The 26,067-nt window shown below is 40.1% G+C and overlaps 1 protein-coding gene across 5 annotated transcripts in view; it reads left to right on the top strand.

Annotated features, from left to right (window-relative positions):
* RGS22 (regulator of G-protein signaling 22) overlaps window positions 1–26,067 on the top strand; it is a 138,694-nt gene that overhangs the window by 26,398 nt on the left and 86,229 nt on the right. For 3 of the 5 annotated variants that reach the window (XM_018058297.1, XM_018058299.1, XM_018058296.1), the window contains exons 4-8: window positions 11,799–11,884; window positions 12,512–12,680; window positions 18,238–18,367; window positions 21,053–21,653; window positions 23,050–23,211. In XM_018058297.1, the coding sequence (XP_017913786.1) occupies window positions 11,799–11,884; window positions 12,512–12,680; window positions 18,238–18,367; window positions 21,053–21,653; window positions 23,050–23,211 (1,148 nt within the window). Of the gene's footprint in view, window positions 1–5,004; window positions 5,227–11,798; window positions 11,885–12,511; window positions 12,681–18,237; window positions 18,368–21,052; window positions 21,654–23,049; window positions 23,212–26,067 lie in introns of all 5 variants that reach the window. The other 2 variants (XM_018058300.1, XM_018058298.1) reach the window with 2 other exon arrangements.

Raw genomic sequence — 26,067 nt, 5'->3', positions numbered from 1 at the left:
AAAATGAATTATTTGTGCTCTGCAGAGTGAGCGAGGGTGATTTAAAGAGTGAGGGTGACTTTGTCTGTGTAGCCATTTACAAACACACATAGACCAGTCTGTGAACATCCTAGAGGGGTCTGAGATGGAGGAGGAGACTCTACGATTCCCTCAGTGACTCTGACCTTGCTGCCTAGCTGTCGTCTCATGCTGAGGGTGATCCTAGTGTCAAACATACATACTTTTGTATAACGTGAGCTTTAAACACAAGCCCACTACTTTATCTGGTCCCTAACTGAAGAATTAATGACATTTTAATGTCAGAGGAAAAATTCACAATGATGACCTTCTTGAAAGTTCGGTTCAGTTCAGTTGCTCAGTCATGTCCAACTCTTTGCGACCCCATGGACTACAGCACACCAGGCCTCCCTGTCCATCACCAACTCCTGGAGCTTACTCAAACTCATGTCCACTGAGTCGGTGATGCCATCCAACCATCTCATCCTCTGTTGTCCCCTTCTTCTCCTACCCTCAATCTTTTCCCAGCGTCAGGGTCTTTTCAAATGACTCAGTTCTTCGCATCATGTAGCCAAAGTACTGGATTTCAGCTTCAGCATCAGTCCTTCTGATGAATATTCAGGACTGATCTCCTTTAGGATGGACTGGTTGGATCTCCTTGCAGTCCAAGGGACTTTCAAGAGTCTTCTCCAACACCACAGTTCAAAAGCATCAGATCTTCAGCGCTCAGCTTTCTTTACCATCCAACTTTCACATCCATACATGACTATAGGAAAAACCATAGCCTTGACTAGATGGACCTTTGTTGGCAAAGTAATGTCTCTGCTTTTTAATATGCTGTCTCATTTCAGTTCAGTCGCTCAGTCATGTCCGACTCTTTGTGACCCCATGAATTGCAGCACACCAGGCCTCCCTGTCCATCACCAACTCCCGGAGTTCACTCAGACTCGTGTTCATCGAGTCAGTGATGCCATCCAGCCATCTCATCCTCTATCGTCCCCTTCTCCTCCTGCCCCCAATCCCTCCCAGCATCAAAGTCTTTTCCAATGAGTCAACTCTTTGCATGAGGTGGCTGAAGTACTGGAGTTTCAGCTTTAGCATCATTCCTTCCAAAGAAATCCCAGGGTTGATCTCCTTCAGAATGGACTGGTTGGATCTCCTTACAGTCCAAGGGACTCTCAAGAGTCTTCTCCAACACCACAGTTTAAAAGCATCAATTCTTCAGCGCTCAGCCTTCTTCGCAGTCCAACTTTCATATCCATACATGACAACTGGAAAAACCATAGCCTTGACTAGATGGACCTTAGTGGGCAAAGTAAAGTCTGCTTTTGAATATGCTATCCAGGTTGGTCATAACTTTTCTTCCAAGGAGTAAGTGTCTTTTAATTTCATGGCTGCAATCACCATCTGCAGTGATTTTGGAGCCCCCCCAAAATAAAGTCTGACACTGTTTCCACTGTTTCTCTATTTCCTATGGAGTGATGGAACCGGATGCCATGATCTTCGTTTTCTGAATGTTGAGCTTTAAGCCAACTTTTTCACTCTCTTCTTTCACTTTCATCAAGAGGCTTTTTAGTTCCTCTTCACTTTCTGCCATAAGGGTGGTATCATCTGCATATCTGAGGTTATTGATATTTCTCCCGGCAATCTTGATTCCAGCTTATGTTTCTTCCAGTCCAGCGTTTCTCATGATGTACTGTGCATATAAGTTAAATAAGCAGGGTGACAATATACAGCCTTGACGTACTCCTTTTCCTGTTTGGAGCCAGTCTGTTGTTCCATGTCCATTTCTAACTGTTGCTTCCTGACCTCCATACAGATTTCTCAATAGGCAGGTTAGGTGGTCTGGTATTCCTATCTCTTTAAGAATTTTCCACAGTTTATTGTGATCCACACAGTCAAAGGCTTTGGCATAGTCAATAAAGCAGAAATAGATGTTTTTCTGGAACTCTCTTGGTTTCTCCATGATCCAGCGGATGTTGGCAATTTGATCCCTGATTCCTCTGCCTTTTCTAAAACCGGCTTGGACATCAGGAAGTTCATGGTTCATGTATTGCTGAAGCCTGGCTTGGAGAATTTTGAGTATTACTTTACTAGCGTGTGAGATGAGTGCAATTGTGTGGTAGTTTGAGCATTCTTTGGCATTGCCTTTCTTTGGGATTGGAATGAAAACTGACCTTTTCCAGTCCTGTGGCCACTGCTGAGTTTTCCAAATTTGCTGGCATATTGAGTGTAGCACTTTCACAGCATCATGCTGTCTAGGTTGGTCATAAATTTTCTTCCAAGGATTAAGCGTCTTTTAATTTCATGGCTGCAGTCACCATCTGCAGTGATTTTGGAGCCCCCCAGAATAAAGTCTGACACTGTTTCCACTGTTTTCCCATCTATTTCCCATGAAGTGATGGGATCAGATGCCATGATCTTAGTTTTCTGAATGTTGAGCTTTAAGCCAACTTTTTCACTCTCCTCTTTCAGTTTCATCAAGAGGCTCTTTAGTTCTTCACTTTCTGCCATAAGGGTGGTGTCATCTACATATCTGAGGTTATTGATATTTCTCCCGGCAATCTTGATTCTAGCTTGTGCTTCATGTAGCCCAGCGTTTCTCATGATGTACTCTGCATATAAGTTAAATAAGCCGGGTGACAATATACAGCCTTGAAGTACTCCTTTCCTTATTTGGAACCAGTCTGTTAATCCGTGTCCAGTGCTAACTTGGAAGTTAGGACAACACTATACTTTATGACAGTTTTCAAGGAATTCAAGGGCTAGGTTTAATTAAATATGATTTCACATTATGGACTGACTGTAGGACCCCTCTCTCTTGTCTCTCATTTTAGTTGAGATGTGAGCTCTTTGATTTTAAAAATTGGGCTCGTTTCTCAGGTGCAGGTCTTAAAAGTTGGGTGCCTGATGTGGGACCCTCTGCTGAACCCTCTGCTCCTCATGGGGCTGCTCTGGATTTTGAGTTACAGGGATGACTGCTCCAGGGGTGGGGTTGATGGTGAGTTTGTGTCCCAGCTTCTCCTGTTTGATGTGGTTTTCATCTTGTTTGACCAATATATAGTCACACTCAGCCAGCTTTTAGGCTTTTTTTTTTTGCCTTTTTTTTTTTTTTTTACGCTTCTTTACAAGGAAATTTTTCTATATGTAGCTGCGGACTCAGTGTGTCCATCAGAGGAGGCATCTTTAGGATCTTCCTAAGATGCCGTCTGACTGTAGGATGAGTTTTCATTAAAAAATATGTCTGTGTATATATATACACAGGCTTCCCTGGTGGCTCAGCTGGTAAAGAATCCGCCTGCAATGCAGGAGATCCCAGTTCAATTCCTGGGTCGGGAAGTGCCCCTGGAGAAGGGATAGGCTACCCACTCCAGTATGCTTGGGCTTCCCTGGTGGCTCAGGTGGTTAAGAATCCACCTGCAGTGCAGTAAGCCTGGTTCTATCCCTGGGTTGGGAAGATCCCCTGGAGAAGGGCATGGCAACCCATTCCAATATTCTTCTCTGGAGAATCCCCGTGGACAGAGGAGCTGGCAGGCTACAGTCCATGGGGTCACAAAGGGTTGGACACGACTGAGTGACTAAGCACAGCACAGCACATATAGATACACATATGTATTGTTGTTGTTAAGTCACTCAGTCATGTGTGACTCTTTCACGACCCCATGGGCAGTAGCCTGTCAGGCTCTTCTGTCCATGGGATTTCCCAGGCAAGAATACTGGAGTGAGTTGCCATTTCCTTCTCCACGGGATCTTCCTGACCCAGGGATTGAACCTGTATCTCATGCATTACAGGCAGATTCTTTAGCTCTGAGCCACCAGGAAGGTTACTCATATACATATATGTATGTGTGTGTGTGTATATATATACACACACATACATACAAACACATAGTAGGTATTTGTACATATACATATATATTTGTAACTCCAATTTTATAACATATAACATCCTGCTATTTATTAAATTTTAACTAATAGTGTATCTAGCAATCTCCTAGTAAAACTTGGAAGAATTGATGCTCTCCTCAGTACACTTACTACATGAGTATGCAGTTCATTGAAGGTGTCCTAAAATAAATTAATGTTCTGAAAAAGGGACCTGATTCTAGATTTGGAGGGCAAAATGAGAAAAGAAACAGGCAATCCACCATATGCTTCCTATGGAGTGATTTACCCAAAGTCACAGAGCTACTTACTGGCAAGCTGGTGTTAAAACTCAAGACTCCTGACTGTAACTGACTGACTTTAAATAAAAGTTGGCAGCATTTAGTAATTACAGAGAAAAGCTCAGAAATGTTGTCTTTCACTCTCTCTCTCTCTCTCTTTGTCACAGTGAATGGAATGGTGTTGAAATAGTCTTAAATGAAGAACAGATTGTATTTAATTTTCTCTTTTTGGGCGAGAGAGACCTAGCTTTCATGGCTCCTGGGGATGAAAGAGACGACAGGAGTGTTATATCTTCTCTGATTCATTCTTCCCTAGTAATCTACCCCCTTCTAAGAGAGTAACATTGCTTCACAGAGACCAGGGTGTATTTCTTTCTAGTTCCGAAGAAGCACAGAGATAAGTCGTTGTTGTTCAGTTGTTCAGTCGTGTCTGACTCTATGTGACCCCATGGACTGCAGCATGCCAGGCTTCCCTGTCCTTCACCATCTCCTGGAGTTTGCTGAAACTCATGTCCATTGAGTCGATGATGTCATCCAGCCATCTTATCCTCTGTTGCCCCTTCTCCTCCTACCCTCAGTCTTTTCTAGAGATAAGAGGTGTATGCAAAGGAAATTTCTGCCATAATATATCCTGACACTTATGGCATAAGTACATTTGGAAGGAAGGGTTCAATGGGTTCCCTTACCTGTAGTCAAAAGTTTCCAAGCTCCTAAGAGGAAAGATTTAACTATTAAGAATACAGAACTTTGTGTAAGTATATATGCATACCTGTAAGTATCAAGTCTTCTTGGAGCAGTGAGTTTCTGGTTTTTAAGACATTTCTGCAAATTTATTTTGCAGACCTTTTCAGAGGCAGTTAGATTTAATGTGGTCTATGGAGTTTTTGAAGTAGTTAACAATGCTCCACAACTTCTGGAAAAGCAGTTGAAAAAAATTCTACTAAACCAGCGACCTCGAAATCCTATCTATGATGTTGTAAGGAAAGGAAAGAGTGATGTTAAACCTGTTCAAGTGAACGCCCCTCACGAAGATGAGACCATTAATGTCAACTACAATATCATGGTAAGAAAGTATATTTGGGTTACATCTTGCTGGATAAATAAAGCATTAAATGAAATTATCATCAGATTCCTTGGGCATCCCTTTCTAAAGTGTAACTGTATTTATTAAATTTTATTGTACTTATATACAAAGTATTTGTCAGTAACTGTATCATCTTATTCATATGAAATGACCAGTTTAGCAGTTTCTTGATATTTGGTTATCAGTATGAGAAGGTTCATGTAATTTACTTTGAATATTTATAAAGTACAGTTAATTTTGGGTAGTATAAATAAATAAATAAATAAATAAATATATATCCTTTATAGTTTAGATGCATTCTAGAAAGTATGAGTATATAGACATATCTTGGATATATTGCAGGTTGGCTCCAGACCACTACAATAAAGTGAATATTGTGATAAAGCAAGTCACACGATTATTTTGGTTTCCCAGTGCTATAAAAATTATGTTTGCACTACACTGTAGCCTATTAAGTGTACCATAGCATTGTGTCTTAGGAAACAATATACATACCTTAATTAAAAAATACTTCATTGCTAAAAAATACTAACCATCATCTGAGCTTTCAACAAGTCTTTGTAGTAACATCAAAAATAACTGATCACAGATCACCATAACAGATGTAATAATAATGAAAAACTTCGAAAGATCATAGTTTACCCAAATGTGACACAGAGACGTGAAGTGAGCAAATGCTGTGGAAAAAATGGTGCAGATAGACTTGCTTGCCACTGGGATGCCCCTAAACCTTCAGTTGGTAAAGAACAAAGTATCTGTGAGGCACAATAAAGCAAAGCACAATGAAATAAGTTATGCCTGTACAGTGGGCTTATTTCATGTGAGTTCTATCGAGCAGTTGGGAATTGAGGTTTCTATTTTTTATTTCTTATGTTAGTTTCTGGTGTACAGCATAGTGATTTGCTATTTTTACGCATTGTGAAATGAGAACCGCAGGAAGTCTACTTACCATCTGTCACTATTACAAAGTTATCACAGTGTTACTGACTATGTTCCCTACACTGTGCATTGCATCCCTGAGACTTGTTTTATAACTCGGAGATTGCACCGCTTAATTCCCTTCACCTGTCTTGCCCATTCCCCCATCCCCTCCCCTCTGCAGCCACTGGTTTGTTCTCTATGATTCTGTTTCTGTAGTATTAGTTTGTTGTTTTTTTGATTCCACATATAAGTGAAATCATATCACATATGTCTTTCTCTGTTTAAATTTCACTTAGCATAATATACCCTTTAGATCCATCCATGATTGTTGCAAATGGCAAGATTTCATTCTTATTTGTGGCTGAGTAATGCCTCATCTTCTCTATCCATTCATCTATCAATGGATATTTAGGTTGCTTTCCTATTTTGGTTATTGTAAATAATGATACAGTGAACTTGGGATACCTATATCTTTTTTAATTTGAGTTTTTCTTTTCTTCAGATACCCAGAGGTGGAATTGCTGGATCATATAGTAGTTCTGGTTGTAATTTTTGAGGAAACTCCATGCTATTTTTCACAGTTGGTTGTACCCATTTACATTACCACCAGCAGTGCACAAGAGTTCCCTTTTCTCCATATCCTCACCAATACTTTGTTGTCTTTTTGAAAATAGCCATTCTGACAGGTGTGAGATGATATCTCATTGTGGTTTTGATTTTTATTTCCCTTACAATTAGTGATCTTAAGCATCTTTTCATGTGTCTGTTGGCCATCTATATGTCTTATCTGGAAAAATGTGTGTTAAGTTCCTTAACCAATTTTTAAAATTGGATTTTTTTTTTTTGCTGTTGTATGAGTTCTTCATATATTTTGGATATTAACCCCTTATCAGGTGTATCATTTGCACATGGCTTCTTTGATTCAGGAAGTTGCCTTTTTGTTTTGTTGATGGTTTCTTTTGCTGTACAAGACTTTTTAGTTTGATGTAGTCCCGTTTGCTTACCTGTTGCCCTTGTCTGAGGAGACAGATCCAAAGTAAAAATGTTGCTAAGATCAGTTTCAGAGAGCATATTGCCTGTGTTTTCTTTTAGGAGTTTTATGGATTCAGGTCTCACATTTAAGTCTTTAATCTATTTGAGTTTATTTTTGTATATGCTGTAGGAAAGTGGTCTAGTTTTATTCTTTTGCATATAGCTGTCCAGTTTTTTAAGCACCATTTATTGAAGAGACTGTCTTTCCCCCATCGTATAGTCCTGTCTCTTTTGTCATAGATTAATTGACCGCAGAACTCTGGATTTATTTCTGGGCTCCCTGTTCTGTTCTGTTGATCTGTATGTCTGTGTCTTATTTTGACAATGACAATGATAAGAAGAGTTGACATTGAAGAATCAAAACACTATCTCCTTATGAATGCTTGGCTGCCACAAACCAGTTATCCCTGTGGTAAGTTTTCTGAGACCTCCTGCTCAAAATCCTGAAGGTCAGAAGAATCATGAGGCCCTGCTTTCATCGTCTGTATTCGTATTAAAAATCAAGATCAAGTGAGCTTTACCCTTCTGCTCCATGGGAGGTTTCTGTCCTCTCTGAGCTCGCCTTAGGACACCCGTGTTACAGTTTGACAGGTGTACCACCCCAGTCAAACTCCCCATGTGCCTGGAGAAGGTCACACCCAGCCAGCATGTGGCTGGGTGCTAGGTGCCAGAAGTGAGAGCCCCTCAGGGCTTGCAGTAGCATCCTGCCTTAATTAATATAGGTTTATAGTATGGTTTGAAATCAGGGAACATAATACCTCCTGCTTTGTTGTTCTTTCTTAAGATTGCTTTGGATATTTGGGGTCTTTTGTGGTTTTATATAAACTCTGTGTGTGTGCGTGCGTGTGTGTGTGTGCTCAGTCACACAGTAATGTCTGGCTGTTTGCGATCCCATGGTCTGTAGCTAGTCTCCTCTGTCCGTGGAGTTTCCCAGGCAAGCATACTGGAGCTGGTTGCCATTTCCTACTCCAGGGGATCTTCCCTCCCCAGGGATCAAACTTACATCTCCTGCATTGGCATACAAATTGTAGGGTTATTCTAGTTCTGGAGAAAATGCCATGAGTGTTTTGCTAGGGATTGTATTGAATCTTTAGAATAATTTGTAGAATGTACATTTTAACGATAATAATTCTTCCCAGCCACAAGCATGTATCTTTCCATTTATTTGTTTATCTTTAATTTCTTTCATCAATATCTTATAGTTTTCAGGCTATAGATCTTTCATCTCCTTAGTTAAATTTACATATATACCTGTGGCGGATTCATGTTGATGTATGGCAAAACCAATATAATATTGTAAAGTAATTAGCCTCCAATTAAAATAAATAAATTTAAATTAAAAAAATTTATTCTTATGTATATTATTCTTTTTGATGCAGTCATAAATGTGATTGTTTTCTTAATTTTTCTTTCTGGTGATTCATTATTAGAGTATAGAAATGCAACATATTTCTGTATATTTATTTTATATCCTGCAACTTTACCAAATTCATTTGTTTTAATAATTTTTGGTAGTCTTTGTACTCAGTCATGTCTGACTCTTTGTGACCCCATGGACTGCAGCTTACCAGGCTTTTATTTTTTTAATATGGTGTATCACACTGATTTGTCAATATTGAATCATCCTTGCATCTCTGGAATAAATCCCACTTGATCTGATTTATTATTCTTTTAATGTGCTGTTGAATTCAGCCGTTATGTTTTTATTTATTTTTGGCTGCACTGGGTCTTTGTTGCTACATGCGGCCGTTCTCTGTTTGCTGTGGAGCAGGACTACTGTGCGTTGAGATGTGTGGACTTCTCATACGGTGGTTTCTCTTGTTGCAGGGCACAGGCTCTAGGCATGCAGGCTTCGGTAGCTGTACCATGTGAGCTCAATAGTTTTGGCATGTGGGCCCTAGAGTGCAGGCTCTGTAGTTGTGGGGCACAGGCTTAGTTGCTCTGCAAAATGTGGAATCCTCTCAGACCAGGGATCAAACTTAGGTCCACTGCATTGGAAGGCAAATTTCTAGCCATTTTATCACCATGGAAGTCCCAGCCATTATGTTTTACTGGATCTGTTCGCATCTTTTGTTATCAGGTATATTGGTCTGTAATTATCTATCTTTCTTTCTTCTTGGTTTTGGTATCAGGGTAATGCTGGCCTTATAGGGTGAGTTTGGAAGTGTTCCTCTTCAATTTTCTGAAACAGTTTGAGAAGGATAGGTGTTAACTTTTTTTTAAATGTTTGGTAGAATTCCCCTGTGAAGGCTTCTGACCTTGCACTTTTGTTTTTTGGGAGTTTTTTTTTTTTTTTTTATCACTGTAATTGATTTTCTATTACTTCATGATTGAGTCTTAGAAGATTTTTTTGTTTTTAGGGATTTATCCATCTCTTCTAGATTGTTCAGTTGTTGACAAATAATTGTTCATACTAGTCTCTTATGATTCTGTTTCTGTGATATTGGTTGTAACTTCTCTTTTCTGGTTTTATTTATTTGGAGCCTCTTATTTATTGATGAGTTTGAATAAAGGTTTATCAGTTCGATCTTTTCAAAGAACTTGCTCTTCATTACTCGTTTTTTTAGTCTCTATTTCATATATTTCTGCTTTGGTATTTATTATTTTCTTCCTTGCCCTGACTTCGGGCTTCATTTTTCTATTGTGGTGCATAGCAGGTGAGATTGGAGCGCTCCCTCTGTGAGGGAAGCCCCTGAGCTTTCCTCCTCTGCAGTTGCTCACCTGTGAGTGCGCTGTATTGTGTTACTTTTCACCTGTCGTGCTGGCTCACAGATGACACTGTTGTTGGAACTGCTCTTAGCGCCCTGCCCCCCAACTTACCTGTTGGTTTGCCAGCAATTGGCCCTGGTGTTTCTCCTGCGTTTTCACCAGGCCGCCTGTGTGAATCCACCAAAGTCAGGTCCCAGGATTGCAGCAGTTGTGTACCTGGACCCTCTGTGGTAGCCAGCTATGGAGGCAGCTCAGATTCTGACCTGGCCCAGTCTCTGTGTGTACGTGCCCACAAAGCCCACAGCTGCTGAAACTAGACCCGTCAGAATTGTGTGAGCGCTCATCTATTCGGACATTCCGCAGGCGCTGAGTTCACAGCACTGACGGTGAGGGTGTACTGTGAATCTGTAGCTCCTGTAGCCATGAGGAGAGATTTCAGCTCTCTTGTTTTAGTTGCATGGCCCCTGGGGCTCAGCTGTGGTTTCAGCCCCACCTCTGCACATGTTCCTCCAAAGGCTGCCCCAGAGCACATCTGCCCTGCCCAGCTAGGCAGGGGCAGAGGTGATGATGGGCAGGGCATGCGAGCCTGCTCTGGGAGGTACCCCTCCTAGTATCCATAGAGACGGGTGCTTGAGGAAGGGGACTGAAATGGCAGTCCCCCTCCTTTGGGTCACTCAGCAATGGTATCCTGCTTCTTTGGGGGCCCGGGCTTCTTCCAGGAACATTCCCAGTTGTGGAGCTCCTTACTCCCATCCTTGCAGGCTGTCTCTTCACAGCCAACAACTGTCTCTCCTTGTGTCCACTCTCCAAACCCCACGTTCCAGCACCCAGCCCCTCTCCACATCAACAGGCAACAGCACAGGCTGGAGCATGCAGGGCTGCAGAGTGGAATATCCATGTAGGTCTTAATCTGTCCTACCTGTCACAGACCAGTTGCTGTGCTTTCCTCCAAGCTCCTGAAGCTCCCCTTCTGTCCCAGCTGATCTGCCCAATGGTGAGGGGGCTTCCCTGAGTGCAGGAACCTCTTCTATCCTTCAGCTCCCCACCAGGGGTGCAGGTACCATTCTGTCTCTCTTTTTCTTTTCTTCTTCCTTAAGTCCTACCCAGTTGTGTGATTTTTCCTGTCCCTTTAGGTGTCCAAGGTCCTCTGCTAGTGTACAGCAGGCACCCTGTGAGAACTGCTCCATTTGTAGATGTATTCTTGATGTACTTGTGGGGAGAGGTGAACTCCACATCCTTCTATTCTGCCTTCTTGACTCCATCCCCATCTCAATCACATTCTGTGGAAACCTTGTTGGTTTTCATGCCTCTGTGGCCTCCAACAGAATCGTGAACTTCTGGCACTTGTTCACTTGCTAAGTCATGTCTGAGTCTTTGCAACCCCATGGTCTAGAGCACGGCAGGCTTCCCTGTTCTTCACTATCTATCTCCCAGACTTTGCTCAGACTCATGTCCATTGAGCCGATAATGTCACCCAACCATCTCATCCTCCATTGGGAGCTCAGGGTCTTAGCCACTAGACCACCAGGGAAGTCCCCTCTGTGTGATTATTTTTAACCTGTTTTATAACTGTGAAAATACTGAGACTGATTAATTTTTTTTGGTCATTTTTCCTCTTTCACTAAGTTACTTAAGTTTTCTGGATTCAGTTTGGTAGTCTGTGACATGTAGATAATAGCTGATATAGGTTTGTTGAGAGAATTAATGAAGTGTACCAGCAGACAGAGTGGCTTCAAACTTGAGACTCGGGATTCTTTCTCCTGTCCAAATAGAAGGTAGAGGCAGGCTCCCTATAAGAGCTAGAGGTAACATTGCTCTAGTGATTAGACCATCATTGTCCTAACAGGTGATTTTCTGTGATATTTTCTTTTTCACTTGTCTTCTAACAGTGTCTCAATCGTGAACAAGGTATTCACTGGGTCAAAAAAGAAAGACTTCCAACATTTCTGGAAAGTGATTGTTACTTTGAATACAGGTATTGTAATCTCATTAATATACATATATTTTAAATGATTTTTTCACCAAAAATCATTTTTCTTTACTTTCTTAATAAAATTGTGTACCTTTAGCCCCACTGGAGTTTGTATTTTGGTTACTATGTAGTATAACATAGAGCATTGATAAAAATTGCTTAACATTTCCAAAGAGATTTCATAGAAACAGTACCTAATAAATGTACTTTAATTCTGCTTCTTTAATCATTATATTTAAATTTTTTCCTACTTCTGTAAAGTATTTGTGTACAGGGTGATAAAAAATGAATATGAATGTCATAAAAAAGACAGAATGTTCTAGCACAGGGCCAAATTTTTCTTTTATGCTCCCTGACTTTTAAAGTTTAAGTTCTTAAACACTCTGAAATTTTAATAAAATTTGACCCTTTCTTAGAATAACTATTTTCTAAAATACAATAAAACAGAATAATTATTAATTAATTAGTGATCCTATGAATAAGCCATTAATTTTAGCAGCTCCTAAGAGAATCATCCTGCAAAGCTAGGAGGGGAGATTGATTTGAATACATAAAATAAAATTTTAGTCTTTATTCTGAATTCTACCATATTTGAAATTTATTTCAATTTGTATGATTTCTGAAATACAGGTTAGCCAAATTGATTTCACAAGTAAGATGGAGTGAATCAGGCATGAATATCATATTAGGTACAGAGTTTTCACCCTGGGTCCCGAAAAAACCACCCAGTCCACCACCTCCTCCTGTTGAAGAAGATGATGTTATAATTATGAAAAAGTTCTACATTTCTCTGGGCGAGGTAAAAGTTTGAGTGTTTCTTTGTGACTTGGCACTTTGGTGAAACTTGTCTTTTTAGAGACATGATGTTCATTTGAATAAGAAAATGTTTTCAAATAATTCCAAAGTAGATTTAGCAGAAATTCTTTTGGATTTATGCTGACTTATTTGCCCTACACTCTTTCACCTGAAATGTAATTAGAATTATTATTGTCATGTGTACAAAGGAAAATGGAAAATTGAAGAGCATGCCCACTGTCACGTGGGAAGTAAGGCTTTCATTGTTCATTCCAATTTTTTTATTATTTAGAATCTATAATATTTGTACAAAGCAATGATAAATTGGATCTTCTCCTCCCTATTGTCAAGATTATTCTTTAGTAATTAAATGCATTACTGTTTAACTGTTACCAGGTATAAATTTGCCCTCCACAATTGGAGATTGTTGGGTAGTATAAGTACGTATGAAGAAATCTAACCCAGAATCAGATGTCCTTTTGGAGAACCATAGTATGCTGCTGCTGCTAAGTCGCTTCAGTCGTGTCCGACTCTGTGTGACCCCATAGACAGCAGCCCACCAGGCTCCGCTGTCCCTGGGAGTCTTCAGGCAGGAACACTGGAGTGGGTTGCCATTTCCTTCTCCAGTGCATGAAAGTGAAAAGTGAAAGTGAGGTCACTCAGTCGTGTCTGACTCTTCATGACCCCATGGACTGCAGCCCACCAGGCTCCTCTGTCCATGGGATTTTCCAGGCAAGAGTACTGGAGTGGGGTGCCATTGCCTTCTCCATAGTATAGTGAAAATTATTGTTAGATCTTTGGCTTTATCAGGGAGGGAACCTTTTCCTTCTACACTTGTAGGTTCTTTGACTGGTCTAATAAAAAATATTGACATACGACAGTTTTAGGCAAAAAAAAGGTAATTTAGTTACGTACAGTTGCCCTTTAAGAACATGAGACCCGAAACAAGTTGGGCAGTTGAGCTCTCCTGAGCTTGGGAATGGGATAGGGGCCTGGGGCTTCAGAGGGGAATAGGGTAAGTCACAGGACTGTAAGAAGACCAGATGTTTGCTAATTAGATGTTTGCCTGCCATAGAGGTAGGTAGTCATTCACACGAAAGTTATCTCTGGTACTGGCTCTCTCTGAGCCTGGCCCTGTAACTAAATTCTTTAAGCTAGTTAAAGGAGAGGTAGATGTTTTTCTTGAGTCTGCTGGGTCGAGGTCTCCTTTGGCTCACAATAATCCAGGTCATGGCATATTTTGGGGTCACTATCCTGCTTCTCTTCACCTTCTAATTATAAATCTTCTCTCTGGAAACAGGTTTCCAATATACAATTCTTTGCAAAACCAGGAACTGCAAATATGTTACCCATGTGTTGCTATTGTCCTAGTTTCCATTCATGGCAGATATTGCTAATCAATCATGGCAGTTTTCCTGCTGAGCTAGGACTTGGCTCTAAATTCTTTTCAACACAGCCCCCTAGGCAGGCACTTCCAATTGATCAAAGATGTCATTCAAGAGGAAAACATCTCTGTTGGAATGGATATCCTTTCCCTATCTTTTTGAACATTTTTTTTTCATGTGTAAGCTCCTATATAATTTTGTGGTTTGACAGTTCTATCAGCAATATTTGGCAAAAATGTTAAAAAAAATGTGTGCCAGTCCCATTATTTCCTCTGAATAATGCTCAGGAATGTACTAAAGTCACATTTTTCTTTTCTCTTATATTTATTTTTCAGTATTTATTTTTTCTCTTAACATATGTGTTCTAATAATGTTAGGAATGTCAAAAATGTACTAATAGTAGAGGTCCATAAACATACTAAGGAAAGAATCAATCTAGGAGAATAAGTTCTGATTCCTTAAATGTAAATTGAATCAGATATAAGAAAATAAAAATCCAAGCTACTTTACTTTTACTATTTTCTGTGATGGAAAAAAACTCATTTCTGTCAACTTGAGTAATACTTGAATTATATATTTCTTTTTAATAGCCTTTGAACTTGAGTGTTCAATTTTTGGGGCCGTTAAATCATTAAACCATGACTGTGCTGCTGCTGCTAAGTCGCTTCAATCGTGTCCGACTCTGTGCGACCCCATAGACAGCAGCCCACTAGGCTTCTCTGTCTCTGGGATTCTCCAGGCAAGAACACTGGAGTGGGTTGCCATTTCCTTCTCCAATGCATGAAAGTGAAAAGCGAAAGTGAAGTCGCCCAGTCATGCCTGACTCTTAGCAACCCCATGGACTGCAGCCCAATAGGCTCCTCCGTCCATGGAATTTTCCAGGCAAGAGTACTGGCGTGGGGTGCCATTGCCTTCTCCGAACCATGGCTATAGATAGGTATTAATCCTTATGATAATTAGTAATACTTCTTTGTCTTCAGTTATACCATCTAAACACAAACAATTAACCCATCTTTTAAGAATATAAAGTAGAGTAGTTAACTGTTTTTATATCTGGCTAACTACTTCTTTCTCCTCTATCTTCTGCTCTCTTATCTTTTTGTGTAGTTAATTTAATGACTCTTGTATGTTGGTCTTAATTCCTTGATAATTCCTTAATTATTTTGGTCTCCTCTCAGTGCTTAGGATAGAACTTGGAACAGAGTAGTCATTTAATAAGTATTTTGAATGAATATAATTAGTAGTAAATGATTTTGTTTTAGAGAAAGAAAAAGAGGAAACAAAGGGAAATTAGATTCAAAGCTACTATCTACCTTACTTCTAAAAGGGATAGTACTACACCAGTGGCACCTGGTATTTCTCTCTCTTGCCTTTGGTCTTGTTATGTAGCCTGACTTGCCCAACTAATTTTCCATAATTCCATTTGAGCCTTGCCTCCTCTGTAAGTGTTCCTTAGGCTAAGATGACTTAGTTGGAAAAAGGAAAAGTGAGAGTAATGCTGGACACTTCCTTCTCTGCTTCTGTTGAACAAGTTGGATTATCCTAGAAAAGTAGGTGAGGACATTTCTAAGAGAAGTGGGAAGAAGAATCTTCCCAGAGCATCTGAGATGCAGTGTCTTAGGACTGGGGCGTTTGAAGCTGCATGTCAGGTTGAGAATTGGATTAGCTGATTCAGGAGTACATAAAAGAAAGGAAAAACTGAAGACTCCATCCAGAGGCAGGTGAGTCAGAAATCATCCTTCAGGAAGCATCCCATCCAAGCAAAGTTGCGAAAATAAAATCTAAGGTAAAGGGGAAGTTGAACGTGGAGAGGTTTCCAGTGCTCCTGAGAGTAAGTTTTTGTCATGTTATTTCAGTTCAGTTCAGTCGCTCGGTTGTGTCCGACTCTTTGCGACCCCATGAATCGCAGCACGCCAGGCCTCCCTGTCCATCACCATCTCCCGGAGTTCATTCAGACTCACGTTCATCGAGTCCATGATGCCATCCAGCCATCTCATTCTGGGTCGTCCCCTTCTCCTCCTGCCCCCAATCTCTCCCAGCATCAGAGTGTTTTCCAAGGAGTCAACTCTTTGCATGAGGTGTCCAGAGTACTGGAGCTTCAGCTTTAACATCATTCCTTCCAAAGAAATCCCAGGGTTGATCTCCTTGCAGTCCAAGGGATTCTCAAGAGTCTTCTCCAATACCACAGTTCAAACGCATCAATTCTTCAGCACTCAGCCTTCTTCACAGTCCAACTCTCACATCCATACATGACCACAGGAAAAACCATAGCCTTGACTAGACAGACCTTAGTCGGCAAAGTAATGTCTCTGCTTTTGAATATGCTATCTATGTTGGTCATAACTTTTCTTCCAAGGAGTAAGCGTCTTTTAACTTCATGGCTGCAGTCACCATCTGCAGTGATTTTGGAGCCCCCCAAAATAAAGTCTGACACTGTTTCTACTGTTTCCCCATCTATTTCCCATGAAGTGATGGGACCAGATGCCGTGATCTTCGTTTTCTGAATGTTGAACTTTAAGCCAACTTTTTCACTCTTCTCTTTCACTTTCATCAAGAGGCTATTTAGCTCCTCTTCACTTTCTGCCATAAGGGTGGTGTCATCTGCATATCTGAGGTTATTGATATTTCTCCTGGCAGTCTTGATTCCAGCTTGTGTTTCTTCCAGTCCAGCGTTTCTCATGATGTACTGTGCATATAAGTTAAATAAGCAGGGTGACAATATACAGCCTTGACGTACTCCTTTTCCTATTTGGAGCCAGTCTGTTGGTCCATGTCCAGTTCTAACTGTTGCTTCCTGACCTGCATACAGATTTCTCAAGAGGCAGGTTAGGTGGTCTGGTATTCCCATCTCTTTCAGAATTTTCCACAGTTTATTGTGATCCACACAGTCAAAGGCTTTGGCATAGTCAAGAAAGCAGAAATAGATGTTTTTCTGGAACTCTCTTGCTTTTTCCATGATCCAGCAGATGCTGGCAATTTGATCTCTGGTTCCTCTGCCTTTTCTAAAACCAGCTTGAATATCAGGGAGTTCACGGTTCACATATTTCTGAAGCCTGGCTTGGAGAATTTTGAGCATTACTTTACTAGCATGTGAGATGAGTGCAATTGTGTGGTAGTTTGAGCATTCTTTGGCATTGCCTTTCTTTGGAATTGGAATGAAAACTGAACTTTTCCCGTCCTGTGGCTACTGCTGAGTTTTCCAAATTTGCTGGCATATTGAGTGCAGCACTTTCACAGCATCATCTTTCAGGATTTGAAACAGCTCAACCGGAATTCCATCACCTCCACTAGCTTTGTTCGTAGTGATGCTTTCTAAGGCCCACTTGACTTCACATTCCAAGATGTCTGGCTCTAGATGAGTGATCACATCATCATGATTATCTGGGTCATGAAGATCTTTTTTGTACAGTTCTTCCATGTATTCTTGCCACCTCTTCTTAATATCTTCTGCTTCTGTTAGGTCCATACCATTTCTGTCCTTTATTGTGCCCATCTTTGCATGAAATGTTCCCTTGGTATCTCTAATTTTCTTGAAGAGATCTCTAGTCTTTCCCATTCTGTTGTTTTCCTCTATTTCTTTGCATTTTTCGCTAAAGAAGGCTTTCTTATATCTTCTTGCTGTTCTTTGGAACTCTGCATTCAGATGCTTCTATCTTTCCTTTTCTCCTTTGCTTTTGGCCTTTCTTCTTTTCACAGCTATTTGTAAGGCCTCCCCAGACAGCCATTTTGCTTTAAGGAGTTGTTAAAAACACTGAGCCTGACCAGATGGAACTAGGGGCATGAAATCATTGAGAAAGTTGTAAATGGGAGCAGCTGGCAAAAGATGCATCCAGAGTGATGAGCTATGGAGACTGCCATGTTAACTTAGATGGTGGGAATTTTGAGTGAATTCAGGAAATAAGGTTGCGTGTTTCTGGTGGAGGAGTGAAAAATTTGATGGGTATTGAGCTCCTTTTTTTTCCTTTGATCATCTAATATGAAAATAATCTGAATTGAAATTTCCTTACCATTATTCTCAGCTAATGAATTTTTCTGTGTACAATATTCTTTGCTTTCACAGCATAATTTTTCCTTTACAACTATACAAATTGAGTATTATCATAATGATTTATCCAGATTCATGATTGGAAGAATACTGCTAATATTGGTTAAACAAATGTGCTCCTTTCTTCCTAGGCCTCCTATACTCAAACAAAAGATTGGTTTGCCTTAGCAAAACAATGTCAGCAAACAGTACCAACCTTTTCATTACCATCTTGTGTTTTCCACGACAAAACGGAGTCACCAATTGTTTCATCTGTTTCTGGTAAGCAGAAAAGGACAAGGATAAGAATGATCCCAGAACTCCTTTTTACATCTTTTGTTGTTGTTATTCTAAACTTCAACAATACAACACTTAGTGAATAGGGAAAAAAACGGTATCTCCTGCAACTCTACTTTCTACTGTTTTCTAAGAGACAGCCTGGTATAGTGAAAAGAAGAGGGGTTTAGAACCCAACTCTGATACTTATTAGTTTGTGACTTCTGCAAATTTTCCACTTCTGGTAACTTTGCTTTTGTCATCTGTAAGATTAAACTAATGATGCATATATACTGAATATATAAAATGTTTAGTGCTTGGTACCTGATAGACAGTAAATAAATATTTGCTTTATCATTATTTCCTATTGCAGTTTACAAATTCTTATTATTAAGAATTTGAAATGAAGTGGGTACAACCTTTCTCTCTTCCCAAAAGTAAATAGTGATTAATGGAACTTGAGTTATCCTACTGTTTTTAAGTTCAGACGATTTTTCACCTTGAAAAGCAGATAAATGTCTGCTGTGGGTGGGTGAATTTTGGTGGGTGACAGAAACTTTTCATAAATAAAGGGGACCTTCCAGAAATGGTCCAGAAAGGACTTCTGTGGTGGCTCAGATGGTAAAGCATCTGCCTACAATGCGGGAGACCTGGGTTTGATCCCAGGGTCGGGAAGATCCTCTGGAGAAGGAAATGGCAACGCACTCCAGTACTCTTGCCTGGAAAATCCCATGGACAGAGGAGCATGGTGGGCTACAGTCCACAGGGTCACAAAGAGTCTGACACGACTGAGTGACTTCACTTTCACTTTTCACTTTCATGCATTGGAGAAGGAAATGGCAACCCACTCCAGTACTCTTGCCTGGAAAATCCCATGGACGGAGGAGCCTGGTAAGCTACAGTCCGTGGGTTTGCAAAGAGTTGGATACGGCTGAGCGACTTTACCTTACCTTACCTTACCTCCAGAAACAGTACTAATTAATATATGATATTGCTTGAGGAAAAAAAAAATCTAGCAATGTGATTCAGGAAGGGAATCCCACAATTCACTAAATTATTGCATAGTTCCTTTGATAAGTACCAGAAACCTCTGAGGGTGATAAATCTGGAGTCTCTAGAATTGAACCTAAATCTAGGTAAAGAGGAAAATCATCTTTCTAATTGGAAATTATGGAATTTATAGATTTCTTACTGTTGCCTCCAAATAGTGAAGTAGAAAATTGGAGAGTGAAGTTAGTGAACAGAGAAAGAAAGGATACCAGGAAGGCAGTGAGCAGAAGTGCCAGGCTTGTACTCTCTCTCCATGTTTGTGGGGTTAAGTGTATACCCACTATCCTTTCACAGGTCTACAAAAGTCTAATCTCAATTTTAGGGAAATTTATTATACATATTTTCAATTAAAATTATGAAAAGTTTTCAGTTTATTGAGATTTGAAATCTATTACTGAGAAAATTGAGGTTGGGACACATGGATCAGGGTTTTCCTGATCGCTGGCTTTGTGAGCAGTAGATTCGCTATGTGAAACAAAGCACAGACATCAGATATTTCACTGATAACTGAAATACTAAAAAAAAAAAAAAGGCTAGAGAACATCTTTAGAAAAAGTGTAAATGTAGTCCATTTGTATTTGTAAGTCTTCACAAGGACTTTATGCAATTTTTTAATTTTAATGATAGGTTGTAAGTATAGTAGTAATTGAATTTTTCTCATAAAATAGTCAATTTAAAAATTGCTAATACGACTCCAATTCTGGTCTGTTCATCTATCATCTCATCATCTATGGTAGCTAATTTTATTTTACCATGCAACATGAAACATTAAAGTACACACAATCATTTGGTATACACATTCTAATTCTTTAATAGACTTGGCCTTTGCATGTTGACATTATCAGCCTGAAATATTACATTTTAAAAGTGTGTCATGTCTTTTTGAAGCTCCTCTTTATTGAGGATAGCAAATATTTAGTTCATCTGCCACCAGTATCCTCTTCAGGTCCAGGGAAAATATGGCCAATCCCTGTTGGCACTTCTTTTCTCTCAGTTCAGTTCAGTCACTCAGTTGTGTCCGACTCTTTGCTACCCCATGAACCGCAGCACGCCAGGCCTCCCTGTCCACCACCAACTCCCAGAGTTTACCCAAACTCATGTCTATTGAGTTGGTGATGCCATCCAACCATCTCATCCTCTGTTGTCCCCTTCTCCTCCTACCCTCAGTCTTTCCCAGCATCAGGGTCTTTTCAAATGAGTCAGCTCTTTGCATCAGGTGGCCAAAGTATTGGAGTTTCAGTTTCAACATCATTCCTTCCAATGAACAGCCAGGACTGATCTCCTTTAGGATGGACTGGTTGGATCTCCTTGCAGTCCAAGGGACTCTCAAGAGTCTTCTCCAACACCACAGTTCAAAAGCATCAATTCTTCGGTGCTCAGCTTTCTTTATAGTCCAACTCTGACATCCATACCTGACTACTGGAAAAACCATAGCCTTGACTAGACGGACCTTTGTTGACAGAGTAATGTCTCTGCTTTTTAATGTGCTGTCTAGGTTGGTCATAATTCCTTCCAAGGAGTAAGCGTCTTAATTTCATGGCTGCAATCACCATCTGCAGTGATTTATAACATCTAGTTAACAGTTAAAAGAAAACTTTTACATTAATATCTAATCTAATAGCCTTTTATGATTTAATACAGAGAGTTTTATCTTTGATGATGGAGTTCACCCCAGGACGAAAAAGGGCCTATTAAAAACCACTAGATTAATCTCCGAATTTGAAGAAGATGGGTCTGTATCTCTACAGGACACTCCTTCTCAAGCTCTTCTGAGGATATACCTTGAAAAGCAACAGAATGTTGATAAAAGCCTGACACTGCACTTCTCAACATGTGAAGAGTTTTTAAGATCTTACGTCTCCTTTATTTTGAGAGTGGCAATTCATCAAATTCTTGGAGCAACACTTAGAGAAAGCCCAGATTACGTAAATTTCAGAAACGTAACAGAAGTGGTATTTGATGACATTGGGGGGCCTACCTCTAGCAAGAATGTTTTGTTCGATGAAATGCTAAGGGAAAAGTCGGAAAACGTGTTAGAACAAGCAGTTTCAAAACCTGACAGCGTTGGACTCGACAGCAGGGCTGATTGGTGTATTTCTCACAAAACTTATGACATTGGCAATAGAAAGGAGTTTGAAAGATTTAAGAAATTTTTAAAAGGTACCTTAGGGGAGAAATATTGGTGGCTATGGATGGATATTGAGAGGTTAAAAGTTCTTAAGAATCCTGGAAGACATCAAAGGTATTTCTATTTTTTTTTAATTGTTTTAAAATCAAATTATAAAATATTAGTTTGGGTCATCTAAGCACAGACAGAAGGCCTGGAATAAATATATAAATGTAATTTATACTTTTAGAAGAATGAATAATAAGATTTATTTTATTATAATACAATTGATTTACAGAAAAGGTACCTTATGCCAGTGTAAAGGGCTGGCTGTTCCTGACAGCCTGCTCAGTTAACAAATTCTGCGGTCTTTAGCCAGATGCCACTTAGACATATCTGAATGAGATATCTGCTGGATACGATCTGCTGGAGAGAGCCTCTTAGGTCCGATGGGGCATGGGCCTTTGTTTAGCTGCTCCATCTGTGTTAGATCACTATAAGTCTTATGAACCTTGGAGGACTCTGCTTTATGTCCTTCTCTTGTCTGTGTTCTCCTGATCTGCTCTGAAGTAGACTGTGATCCCCATTAAAGGTTTGACTGAGTAAATACTAGAGACTGGGTTGTTCCAGTTACTTGGAGGCATTCAGATCACAAAGCTCATTCTTGTACATAGTTATAAGAGCAGAGGTTACCAAATGGTTGATTATGAAGCATGACCTAATTGACCCTGGGATGGAAGGCTGCTACCACTTTCTAAGACATGTTAGGGAAAGGATATACAGTCAACCTACATAGGTTCTTCAGAGTTAATACTCTATTAGTCCCTATTGTTGCTGTCATTAATTGCCACAGACTCAGTGGCTTGAAGCAGCATAAATTAATTTTCTTCCGCTTAAAAGGTCAGAAGTCTAAATGGGTCTGCAGGCCTGCATTCCTTCTGGCACTCCAGGGGAGAATCCATTTCCTTGCCTTTTCCCACTTCTGAGGCTATCTGCTTTCCTTGGTTCAGGGCCCCTTCCTCCGTCTTCAGAGCCAGTGGCATGACATCTTTTCTCCTCTCTGACCTCTGCTTCTGTCCTCCCATCTTTACTCTATGACTGTTACCCTCCTGCCTCCTTCCTAGAAGGATTGTTAATGATTACATTAGCACCAGCTAGATAGCTCAGGATAATCTCCTCAAAACCCTAATCACCTCTGCAAGAGTCCCTTCTGTCATGTAAGATCGCATTCTTAGGTTCTGGAGATGAGGGTGTGGACATCTTAGCAAGGCCATTGTTCAGCTCACCAAAACTATCCTTCCCATTCCCATACCTGTGGGATCTATTTTTATCTTCACAATGGTACTCCTGTAACTCACTTTTGGTTCTTTGTTCAGTTGCTCAGTCGTGGTCCTCCTCTTTGTGACCCCACTTTTGGTTCTAAGATAGTTCATTAGTTGCTTGAAACAGTTTGGAAGTGAAAATATTTGGCTAGTTGAATATTGTGTCACCATGTATGTGTGTGCCCATTTGTGTATGTGTTTTATTTCAGACATATTGAGAAGATGAAAAAATGCTTTTTAGTGAGCAGTGGAGATTACTACCTTTCTGCAGAAGTCTTATCAAAATTTAAACTACTAGATGGATCTCAGTGGAATGAAGAACACTTAAAAAAAATTCAGACTGAGGTTGTAAAACCTTTACTTCTTTATTGGTAAGAAAAATAATGAGAATCAAAGTTATTTGCTTTCACTTTTACTAAGCTAGTTACAGGTTATATTTGTTGTCTTAAGGATATATGACTTATGGGAATTTTAAATGACAAGATTATTATATTATCTTCGGCCTTCTTTAAAGTACCTATCCTTTAGATAATGTTGGTGTTTGAGGGACTTGCAGTTCAGTTCAGTTGCTCAGTCGTGTCGACTCTTTGCAACCTCATGAACTGCAGCACGCCAGGCTTCCCTGTCCATCACCAACTCCCAGAGCGTACTTAAACTCATGTCCATCCAGTCGGTGATGCCATCCAACCATATAATCCTCTGTCGTCCCCTTCTCCTGCCCTCAATCTTTCCCAGCATCAGGGTCTTTTCCAGTGAGTTGGTTCTTTGCATCAGGTGGCCAAAGTCTTGGAGTTTCAGCTTCAGTGTCAGTCCTTCCAATGAATATTCAGGAATGATTTCCTTTAGGATGGACTGGTTGGATCTCCTTGCAGTCCAAGGGACTCTAAAAAGTCTTCTCCAACCCTATATTTCAAAAGCATCAATTCTCGGGTGCTCAGCTTTCTTAATAGTCCAACTCTCATATCCATACATGACCACTGGAAAAACTATAGCCTTGACTAGACGGACCTTTGTTGGCGAAGTAATATCTCTGCTTTTGAATATGCTGTCTAGGTTGGTCATAGCTTTTCTTCCAAGGAGCAAGCGTCTTTTAATTTCATGGCTGCAGTCACCATCTGCAGTGATTTTGGAGCCCCAAAAATAAAGTCTCTCACTGTTTCCATTGTTTCCCCATCTATTTGCCATGAAGTAATGGTGACCAGATGCCATGATCTTAGTTTTCTGAATGTTGAGTTGTAAGCCAACTTTTTCATTTTCCTCTTTCACTTTCATCAAGAGGCTCTTTAGTTCTTCTTCACTTTCTAACATAAGGGTGGTGTCATCTGCATATCTGAGGTTATTGATATTTCTCTGTTACAAGATGGGTTTTAACTCCATGTTAACTTTGTGAATGTATTCTCCTACACTTCACCTCTTATGCTCAGTATCTCTTCAAATTGATGTGTGTGTGTTTGTGTGCATGTGCATACATGTACAATAGCTCAAGTTAGATTTATCCTCTCAGTAAACATTCCATGAACACTTCCTGTGAGCCAAGTGCTGTGCTAAGGGTACAAGGGTAAAACATAGTCAAGTCTAGTGGTCCTAGACCAGTGGGAGGAACCTACGTGTGAAATGAGTGTACTGAAGGCAAGTGTGGTAGACGCGCAGGACACGGAGAAGAGGTAGTATTTCACCTGGGACTCGAGGGACTCGAGAAGCATGGAGAAGAGCATGGGCCTCGTGAAGGAAATGCGTGCTATCTGAGGATCAGGGAGCTGTCCACTGTGGCCGTGATCGATCTGATGATGTCACTTCCCTGCTTTAAGGCTTTCACTAGTTACCCCCAAGCTTTCAGTGTGAGGTTCAAATTCCTTAAGTTAACAAATGAGGTCATCATGATTTGCCCCTTGCCTCTGTCTCTCGATTATCTCCCATCTAGGTATTGCAGATTACTTGTATACTTTGTATTTTCCCATATAGAGGGAGAATGTTGTTTTTCTCTGTATAAATTTCTGTTCTTAAATATTTAAGAAGGGCAGAAAGGTATAAATTATAATATGCACCTATATACACACCACCTAGCTTAAAAAGCATTACAAAAAATATAGTAGAAGCTTTCCTTTTCTTATTTTAACTTTTTTGTTTTGAGAGAATGATAGATTCATATGAAGTTGTAAGGAATTACACAAAGATCCTGTATACCTGTTACCCAGTTCCCTGCCAGCCCCGCCCCAGTGGTAACATCTTGCTTAACTGTAGTGCAGTACTGCAGTGATGGAATTGACGTTGATAAAGCTTAACAATCTTTTTTCATATTTTGCCAGTTTCTCATAATTTATTTCTCTGTATACAGTTTTGTCACATGCACTTGCCATTACAGTCAAGATACAGAGCAGTTATATTACCACATGCATCCCTTTGTATTGCTCTCTTATAACCATGTCTGCCTCTTACCCTCCCCCTTTCTCATAATTACTGGAAAACTACTCATCTATTATATAAATGAAATAATATAATATGTAATCTTTGGGGATTATTTTTTCATTCAGGATAATTCCTTTGAGATGCATCCAAGTTGTTTTGTTCTTCATTACTGAGTAGTATTCTGTTGTGTGGATGTTACACATTCAGTCTCCCATTGAGGGACATAAGGATTGTTTTCAGTCTTTTGATGTTACTAACAAAGCTGCTGTGAACATTCATGTACAGATTTCTGCATGAACATAAATCTTCCTTTCTCTGGAATTAAAGTCCAGGAATGAGATTAGTGGGTCATATAATCTGTTTTTAGTTTTTATAGTGTTAGTGGCTCAGTCCTGTCTGAATGACTCTTTATGACCCATAGACCGTAGCCTGACAGGTTCCTCTGTCTGTGGAATTCTCCAGGCAAGAATACTGGCGTGGGTTGCCATTCCCTTCTCCAGGGGATCTTCTCAACCCAGGGATCAGACCTGGGTCTCCTGCATTTCAGGCAGGTTCTTTACTGTGTGAGCCACTAGGGAAACCAGGGCATGGCTGCCCACTCCAGCATTCTTCTCTAGAGAATTCTATGGACAGAGGAGCCTGGCGGCCTACAGCCCATGGGGTCACAAAGAGTTGGACGCGACTAAGGGACTAACACTTTCACTTTCATGGATGATGCCTATGGTGTCAAGCCTGAGAACTCTTTGCCCAGTGCTATATTTGGAAGATTTTCTCCTGTGCTGTTCTTTAAAAATCTTACAATTCTATGTTTTAATTTAGAT

The sequence above is a fragment of the Capra hircus genome, chromosome 14 (genome assembly GCF_001704415.2).
Source record: "Capra hircus breed San Clemente chromosome 14, ASM170441v1, whole genome shotgun sequence".
NCBI classification, from domain to species: domain Eukaryota; kingdom Metazoa; phylum Chordata; class Mammalia; order Artiodactyla; family Bovidae; genus Capra; species Capra hircus.
This window is presented reverse-complemented; position numbering and strand designations above follow the sequence as displayed.